This window comes from Rhamphochromis sp. 'chilingali', assembly GCF_963969265.1.
Source record: "Rhamphochromis sp. 'chilingali' genome assembly, chromosome: 9".
In the NCBI taxonomy this organism is placed as follows: domain Eukaryota; kingdom Metazoa; phylum Chordata; class Actinopteri; order Cichliformes; family Cichlidae; genus Rhamphochromis; species Rhamphochromis sp. 'chilingali'.
In genome coordinates, this window is record NC_137936.1 from 25,919,846 (window position 1) to 25,929,508 (window position 9,663).

The 9,663-nt window shown below is 43.8% G+C and overlaps 1 protein-coding gene across 1 annotated transcript; it reads left to right on the plus strand.

Moving 5' to 3' along the window:
• Positions 1-2,697: 2,697 nt before the first annotated feature.
• Positions 2,698-5,809, plus strand: LOC308403207 (zinc finger MYM-type protein 1-like; the record flags this gene model as incomplete). The annotated part of the gene is made up of 3 exons (XM_080892471.1): positions 2,698-4,226; positions 4,651-4,765; positions 4,973-5,809. The coding sequence occupies 3 exons, from the start codon at positions 2,698-2,700 to the stop codon at positions 5,498-5,500; spliced, it is 2,172 nt and encodes a 723-aa protein (XP_080748597.1). The 3' UTR covers positions 5,501-5,809.
• Positions 5,810-9,663: the final 3,854 nt, after the last annotated feature.

Consider the following 9,663-nt stretch of genomic DNA (forward strand, 5'->3'; position numbering starts at 1 on the left):
GACCATATGTTCTGGACACTCGGGTAAAGAGAGGGGCTGAGCTGTCAACTGATCACCACCTGGTGGTGAGTTGGATCAGGTGGCGGGGGAGGACGCTGGACAGACCTGGTGCACCTAAACGCGTAGTGAGGGTGTGCTGGGAACGTCTAGCAGAGGCCCCAGTCCGCGAGATCTTCAACGCACACCTCCGACAGAGCTTCAACAGCATTCCGAGGGAGACTGGGGACATTGAGTCCGAATGGACCATGTTCAGCGTCTCCATTGCCGAAGCTGCTGCATTGAGCTGCGGCCACAAGGTGGTTGGTGCCTGCCGTGGTGGTAATCCCTGAACCAAATGGTGGACACCAGAGGTGAAGGGAGCCACCAGGCTGAAGAAGGAGTCCTATCGGGCTTGGTTAGCCTGTGGGACTCCGGAGGCAGCCGACAGGTATCGACAGGCCAAGCGGAATGCGGCTCGGGCAGTGGCTGAAGCAAAAACTCGGGTGTGGGAGGAGTTCGGAGAGGCCATGGAAAAAGACTTTCGGACTGCCTCGAAGAGATTCTGGCAAACCGTCAGACGTCTCAGGAGGGGAAAGCGGTGCTCTACCTGCACTGTGTATAGTGCTGGCGGAGCGCTGCTGACGTCGACTGAGAAAATTGTCAGGCGGTGGAAGGAATACTTCGAGGACCTCCTTAATCCCACTGACACGTCTTCCGAGGAGGAAGCAGAGTCTGGGGATGAGGGGAATAACCCGCCAATTTCCGGGGGCGAGGTCACTGAGGCAGTTAAACAGCTCCTTGGTGGCAGAGCCCCTGGTGTTGATGAGGTCCGCCCCGAGTTCCTGAAGGCTCTGGACGTTGTAGGGCTGTCCTGGTTGACACGCCTCTGCAATGTTGCGTGGAGATCAGGGGCAGTACCTGTGGACTGGCAGACCGGGGTGGTGGTCCCCATCTTTAAGAAAGGGGACCGGAGGGTGTGTTCCAACTACAGGGGGATCACACTCCTCAGCCTCCCTGGGAAAGTCTATGCCAGGGTGCTGGAAAGGAGAGTTCGTCCGTTAGTCGAACCTCGGATACAGGAGGAACAATGCGATTTTCGTCCTGGTCGCGGAACACTGGACCAGCTCTTTATCCTCTCCAGGATACTTGAGGGTGCATGGGAGTTTGCCCAACCAGTCTACATGTGTTTTGTGGACTTGGAGAAGGCATTCGACCGTGTCCCTCGGGGTGTCCTGTGGGAGGTGTTGCGGGAATATGGGGTGTCTGGCCCATTGCTACGGGCCATTCGATCCCTATACAACCGTTGCAAGAGCTTGGTTCGCATTGCCGGCAATAAGTCGGACTCGTTCCCGGTGGGTGATGGGCTCCGCCAGGGCTGCCCTTTGTCTCCGGTTCTGTTCATAATTTTTATGGACAGGATTTCTAGGCGCAGCCAAGTGGCGGAGGGCTTTCGCTTTGGTGGCCTCAGAATCTCATCTCTGATTTTTGCAGATGATGTGGTTCTGTTGGCTTCATTGGGTGAGGGCCTCCAGCTCGCACTGGAACGGTTCGCAGCCGAGTGTGAAGCAGCGGGAATGAGGATCAGCACCTCCAAATCTGAGGCCATGGTTCTCAGCCGGAAAAGGGTGGAGTGCCCACTCCGGGTCGGGGATGAGTTCCTGCCCCAAGTGGAGGAGTTCAAGTATCTCGGGGTCTTGTTCGCGAGTGATGGGAGAAGGGAGCCGGAGATCGACAGACGGATTGGGGCTGCAGCTGCAGTAATGCGGACGCTGCACCGGTCCGTCGTGGTGAAGAGGGAGCTGAGTGTAAAAGCGAAGCTCTCAATTTACCGGTCGATCTACGTCCCTACCCTCACCTATGGCCACGAGCTGTGGGTAGTGACTGAAAGAACGAGATCGCGGATACAAGCGGCAGAAATGAGCTTCCTCCGAAGGGTGGCTGGCCTCTCCCTTAGAGATAGGGTGAGAAGTTCGGCCATCCGGGAGGGGCTCAGAGTAGAGCAGCTGCTGCTCCACATCGAAAGGAGCCAGCTGAGGTGGTTCGGGCATCTGACAAGGATGCCCCCTGGGCGCCTCCTGGGTGAGGTGTTCCAGGCATGTCCCACCGGGAGGAGGCCCCGGGGCAGACCCAGGACACGCTGGAGAGATTATATCTCTCGGCTGGCCTGGGAACGCCTTGGTATTCCCCCGGATAAGCTGGAGGAGGTGGCTGGGGAGAGGGAGGTCTGGGCCTCTTTGCTTAGGCTGTTGCCCCCGCGACCCGGCCTCGGATAAAGCGGATGAAGATGGATGGATGGATGGATGGATGCAGTGGCGGCTGGCCCATAGGGGGCGCTCGGGCTCCGCCCCCCCAAATGTGGAGGAGTAAAAATATATATTTTTAAAAAATTCATCAATGATAGTTTTACTATGTGTGTGCCCATATACAGCCAGGCGTATTTTAACATTTTCACCAGCTGACTCATTAAAGTTCAACCAACAAACGGTGTTTTTCTTCTTCTGGGGCGCTCGTCAAAGCGCCCTTGATATGCAGCGAAATAGCCTATCATTAAATGGTTGCCAGGGGAAAATAATAAATATTTGACCTATCAGCGTCGCTGAATTAAATGGTTTGGGGGCGCTTAAAATTGCGCCCCTGCAGAAAACGCGCGAAGATTTGCTGTTCTAGAATTTTACCTCAGTCAGTAGCCTAAGTGAGCTATAAGGTCAGAGAGAGACGATGGCAGCGGTATTGTTAACGGTTGAGGCACAGCCTCCCCCAAATTCGGTTAGATCGCTTCTAACCTACCCTTTTGCCAGAAGGACAATGGCAGAAAAACTGCAAGTTAAAGAGTTGGGACCTGACAAGCCCGAAATTCAACTAACCCAGGCAACGAAGGAGAAGTCAAAAGCATACAACAGGACTTTTTGTCGGAGTTGGTTCCAGCGCAAGTCGTGGCTGACAGGCTGTGGAACAGCTAATGCACTTTTTTGTTTCCCGTGCATACTGTTCAAAAGTGACAAGTGTGATTTGACGTGGACACAATCTGGACAAACCGACTTAAAGCACCTCTCCGAACGAATCAAGAAACATGAAAGCTCACGAGTTCATATGGACAACAGTGTAAAGCTAGCTGTGCTAGGGAAAACTAGCATAGCGGCGCAGCTAGATGATGGACATCGGATTGCTTTAAGAAGGCACAACGAAGAGGTAGATAAAAACCGTCATATTTTATCTAAAATCATCGATTGTATTAAGTTTTGTGGTGCTTTTGAGCTAGCAATGCGGGGACATGATGAAAGTGATTCCTCAGACAATCCAGGGATTTTTAGAGGTTTAGTCGACTTGATGGCATCAATTGATCACGACTTGAGGCAACACCTTGAAAATGCTACTGTATTTAAAGGCACCTCGAAAACAGTCCAGAACGAGATCCTGGATTGCATGTTGGCAGTTCTGAGAGAAAGGATCGTGGAAGAAGTAAAGGCAGCGAAGTTTTTAGCCATTCAAGCTGATGAAACCACTGACATTTCTACACACTGTCAGTTAGTCATGGTGCTAAGATACATTGACCAACGAAACCGTATTCAAGAGCGTTTTTTTGAATTCATCAAGCTACCCAATGCTTGTGCAGATGCAATAGCCAGTGCCTTATCGGAGAGGCTGCGCTTCATCCTCCCCCAGGGACAAGAGAGAAAGTTGATCGCCCAGGCCTACGATGGGGCCGCTGTAATGAGGGGTACCACTGGAGGAGTGCAGCGTAAGATACAGGACATTTATGCTAACGCTCACTACGTACATTGTTATGCCCATCAGTTAAACCTGGTAATGCAACAAGCAACCTCCCACATCCCTCAAATCAGTCACTTTTTTTCCGACATAGCAGGATTCGCTTCTTTTTTTACTAAATCGAGCAAGAGGACTGCAGTGCTTGACGAGGTGGTGGCGCACCGACTTCCAAGTGCATCGGCAACCCGTTGGAACTTCAACAGTCGTGCTGTGAATACAGTGTATGAACATAAAGACGATCTGGTGAGGTGTTTTCAGACCATCCGTAACAGTGAAGGATTTGATGCCCCTACAAAGAGAGATGCCGGTGGTTTCGTGAGAATGCTGGAAGACGAAGCTTTCTGTTTTTTCCTGGCCTTGTTTCACAAGATAATGCCACATGTAGACATGCTGTATAACCACCTACAGAAGAGAAACATCGATTCTGTCACCATCGCAGGGATCACCCAGACATTCATCAGCCGCATGCAGGCTATCAGGTAGGCATAAAAGCATAAATATGTAACCTAGAATAAATGTTAATTATCTATGCATAGATTCTATCAAATTCTCTGCATATATTCTGTGTTCTGTGACTTAAATGTTTAATGGAATTCAGATAATTTTGATTTATATCAGCCTTTGAAGTAATTTTATGAAAAATATTTGATTAAGTATATTTGATGAAGTATATTCCCAGTAATGATTTGATGTAGCCTATACCATAGGCTATTTCCTGAAATTATGGCCAGGGCCTTTATTTACTTGCACTGGTTTTCCCCCAGCCATTAAACCAGGTCCGGTTATTAATTAAATCCGGTAATTCCCGGTAATTAGAACACAACCTTTGTTTGGTTTGTGTTTGGTTAATATATCCCTATTCAGTTTTCAGAAGCCATTAATGAAACTTATGTATTGGATCAGGGAGGCACTTCCTAATCTGGTTGTGGATGAGGAGTACAGGGGACCTGTTCAAGACCCACCCACAAAGAGACGGAGAACATTGGGGGAAGACAGGCAACACCATTTGGCACTGGAGGTAAGCACTAGCTGCTTGGTCTGATTTAAATCGGATCATCAGATAAAATCTAATGACGATGCTGTCAGATGTCATTTGATATAGTGGTCATGACTGTTTTGTTTTGTTATGGACAGATTTTTTTTTTCAGAATAATGATTAACATGAGACATGTGCCAAAGTCTTACCACTGAATCTAACTCTTACCAATTATATATTATTGGATAGGTGTGCGACACCATTATGAGCCATGCCAAGGAGAGGTTTTCTTTCACCAAGCACCTTGTCAGCGCCACTCTGTTGCAAGGAGACTTGTTCCAACAACACAGCAAAAATTTTCCAGATGCAGCACTACAAACCACAGTGGAAGCCTATCCCTCATTGGACAAAGCCAGACTTAAAACAGAACTGTCCCTGATCTACGACAACGAGGAGTTTCAGAGTTGTAGTGGTGCGCTGGCGCTCTATCAGGTTCTGATGGAAAACAACCTTCAAGACACATTCACCGAAACTGTAAGTCTTCTTAACATCCTCATCACCACACCAATGACAACATCAGAATCGGAGAGGTGTTTCTCTACTTTAAAGAGGATAAAAACTTTCCTGAGAAACAATATGGCTCAGGATCGGCTCAACGCTCTGGCTATGCTGTCCATAGAGAAAAAACTCACACAAGAACTTCCTGATTTCAACACCAGGGTCATCGAGAAATTTGCCACTCAGAAAGACAGACGAGCAAAGTTCTTGTACAAATAAGAACCCTTAACCATATTTACTCTCTTTCTCCATCCCTCTCTCTTTCTCTCTTTAGCCCACCCCCCCAATCAGTTTACAGTTGTTGTTTTCAATAGTTATTTTTCATTCATTCATTCAAAAAAAAAAAAAAAAAATCTGTTCATGTTCATTTTTACAAATCTATACAAATGGCCAGAATATGGTTGTTCATTTTAAATTTAAATTAAAATTGTGTTGTTTGATGTACTCATTAAATGGGTCATTTTAGTCGATATCATAAAAATTGCCCCCCCTGAGATTTTTTTCAGGAGCCGCCACTGGATGGATGGTAAAAAAATACCTTTAGTTTTATGTGTTGGTGTGTGTAACATGAAACAAATGTATAAATGATTTGCTTTTTCTCTACACTAACTCACATGTCAAACTTACAATGTCTTTACTTTCTCAAAAACATTTGCATGTGTAGGTGTAAATATAGCAGGCACAGCAACACGTGTCTTGTGCACATGCCCAATACACAGACTGCCACACCTTCTGCAGCACCCATGCTCAAAAACAAAACAAAAATACTGAAGGCAAATATTTTCTGCTGAGACCGAGCAGTCTGTGTCTTAACAGAGTGTAAAGATCCAAAGATGATTTATAATTTCAAAGAACAGAATTTGCTTGGTCATTATGATGTGTGTATCCACATAGCAGCATAAACATGGAGGCACAGATAAGGAAGGAATGCTACAACTGCGCCATAAGTTTATTTGAGCCAAATCTCAAAGCGAAAGCCAAGTTTCCTTTTTTTATATGCAGCCAGTTTTGTGCAAAAGGCTGGGCTGTGTGTTACAGGTAAGCTACATGGCTTTCAACTACACCTGCAATTCTAATATAAAATTAAATAAAAACAGAGTGTAGAAAATGGAAACACATGAAATATCTAAATTAAGACATTTTGCCATTTAAAGAAAAAATAATAATAGCTCATTATGAATCTAATGGCAGCAACACGTCGGGCCAACAAGTTGGGCTGAAAAAGTAGGTGTTGGTTTATAAAAGCAGCTGGAGGAAAATTTTCCAGCTAATTAGGTTAATTTGAAACAGGGAAACCTGGACACCATATCCTCCGGGCTAAAGAGGAGAGGGACCGTCTGGCTCATGGTCAAAAGCCTGCATGGTATGGGGGTAGACCAGTGCTTATAGAACTGGCACCATCAATGCTGAAAAATGCTCCCAGTCAGATAACATCTTTCTCAGGAAAGGCTTTGCATATTTCAGCTAGACAACGTCAAGCATTTATTACAACAACATGGCTTTGTAGTAGAAGAATCCAGGAGCTGAACTGAGCTGTCTGCAGACCAGACTCTTCATTAACGGAAAACATTTGGGACACAATGAAATGAAAAATATGACAACTGCTGGACTTTTGAGCAATAATGTATCAGACAAGAAGGGGACAGCATCCTTCTCCCTGAAGTCCAGTAAACAGTCTCCTCAGTTCCCAGACGGTTAGGGACTGTTGGTAAAAGAAGGTGGGATGTTACACAGTGCTATAATGGCTGTGCTACTTTTTGACCCCAACTGTTTGAGATGTGTTCAAATTCAAAATGATATTTTTCTTAAAATGATACATTTTTCTCAGTTTACACATTTGATATGCTTTCTGTGTTCTATTGTGGAGAAAATACAAGTTTATGAGATTTTTGGTGGGGTTGTGCAGTGTGTCATCATGTTATCTTCAGGCTTGACTTGGCTGCAGGATAGCCCGCTTGTGCAACTGTAATCAAAAAGTATTTTGCTTAATTAAACTGAACTGTTAATAATCAGTATATTTGGTCCCTGATGGGATTTTCATTACAAAGCATGGTCTCCAGTGAAATAGAATTCGAAACCCTCCCAGGAACGATACTTGCACAGTCACTGAGAAGCGTTAGATCAGCTCATTTACTTACGGTGACTTGCATTCACTGACATGTCTCATGAGAGTATTTGAATATTTTTCATTGTTCAGTTTATCTACAACACACCTGTTATTTTTGTTACCATTCATAAAAATAATTTAGGTTTCAAATAAACAGCTCTCACTGGCCGTGCCATGAAAAGCAATGCGGTGTGAGTTTAAAGAAGCCTTTTGGTAACCGAGCGATCCTCTGTGAGTCACTGCGTAATCCTCTCCAGGATGCCTTCTATTGTCTGTCAGCGGGCATTTGAGAGCTGACGTCACCCGGATCTGCTTTAAAGAGCAGAGATCACAGGCAGAGGATGAACAGCTCAGAGCGAGACAAAGGGGCCTGTGAAGGGTTAAAAGTACACAAAGCATTCCTCCTCTGCCGTTTTCCCAGGGACAGACGGAGACACAGCGAGGTACAGTGATGCTCAGACACCGAATGAGCTTCACACAGACCAAAGAAAACAGCAACACATGAGAAATGCAACGTAAGACTTTTTACACGGATGTGACGGTTTCTCACACACGAGATGGCCACGATGTAAGATGTCAGAGGATTCTCAGGTTCACTTTAACAGTTTCCATATATGCAATTAACCATTTTCTACTGACTGCTTCATTAAACGCTTTTTATTCAAGGCTTTTCCTGGAAATTACATGCAAAACCACATCTCAACACACAGACATCTCAAATTCAAATTCAAATTTTATTTATCACATATACAGTCATACATAGTACGATATGCAGTGAAATGCTTAGACAACTGCTCGTGACCTAAAGAAAAAAAAAAGACTATGAATAGAATAGGAAATAAATATGAAAATTAAAAAGGGTAAATTTAACCAGGATGGAATAAAATAAAATATAAAAATTAAAGTTGAAAATAAAATAACTGTACAACAAAATACACAATACACAGTATAGAAATATATAAGAATGCATGAAGAAATATAGAACAATAACAGCAGCTGTACAAGTATTAAATGGAAATGAAGAAATATAATGTCCAGTGTTGTGCAATCCACATTTGTAAGTGTCTTCTATGAGACATCTATGAGAAAATTACCCAACTTCTCAGTTTATTTATGAAACCAGTAAACACTTTCTTGATGGGTTTATGATTTTAAATGCTCTTTTTAAAGTCTTCCTCTAATCACTGTGAAGTTTATCTTGTAAATGATGGTTTTGTTTAGAGTAAAACAGATAATAAAATATGGTAAGCTTTAGGTTGTGAAGATGTCTGCCGTATGGACCAGCAGTGCATTAAGATTCACCCATCCTGCATTAAAAGGTACTTTTAAAAAGTCACGTTTTTTAACCCAGACAACAACATTTATGGATTCTGTATATATCTGCGTTTTTCTTTACATGGTTAATTTTTATTCCTATTATTTATTTGTTCACTAGCAATGATTTTCAAAAGAGTTCCTGAACTTATGCAGTGATTTCAACCACATAATCACATTAGTCGTTGCTGCAGAGACTGGAGGTCATAGCACTCAGTGCTTGTTTTCACCACTTTGAGATTTCGCTGGATTCTCTAAGTATTTTAATGATATTATGTGCTGCGGTAAAAATGACCAAATTCTTTGCAATTTTACTGTGATAAACCTAATTATTAACAATTTTGTTCATGCAGTCTTTCTCAGACTGGTGAAAAAAAACGTTAAATCAAACACTGCAGAAGTTTTGTTCTCTGAAACACACCATCTGTTGAAATGTATTATCACTAATCATGTTTCCTTCTGCTATTTTTAATTAAACATGAAATTAAAGTGAAAAAACATATTATACTTTACAAAGAGAATGTATTATTTTTTACTTCTGTAAACTGATCAGGTTCAAATCAAATCAAATCAAATCACTTTTTATTGTCACATCACATGTGCAGGCACACTGGCACAGCACATGCGAGTGAAATTCTTGTGTGCGAGCCCCACAAGCAACAGAGATGTGCAAACACAACAACACAAACGAGCAAAATACAAGAATGGCCAACCTGAAACTAATAAATAGGTTTCATCTGGACATGGCCTTTGTATAATAAAAGACTGAGCTGTAAAACTGGGACAGCTCACTTGTCTGAGGCCTGGTCTGTGTGAGGAATGTTATTAATATTTTTTTTAATTATATAATATTTTTGGGCATCTTTTTCTTTATTACATGGGACATGTTCAGAAAGTGGGGAAAGAGTGAGATGGAAAGAACACTGGAGAAGGACTGCAGCCTTTAGTACACAGACTGACT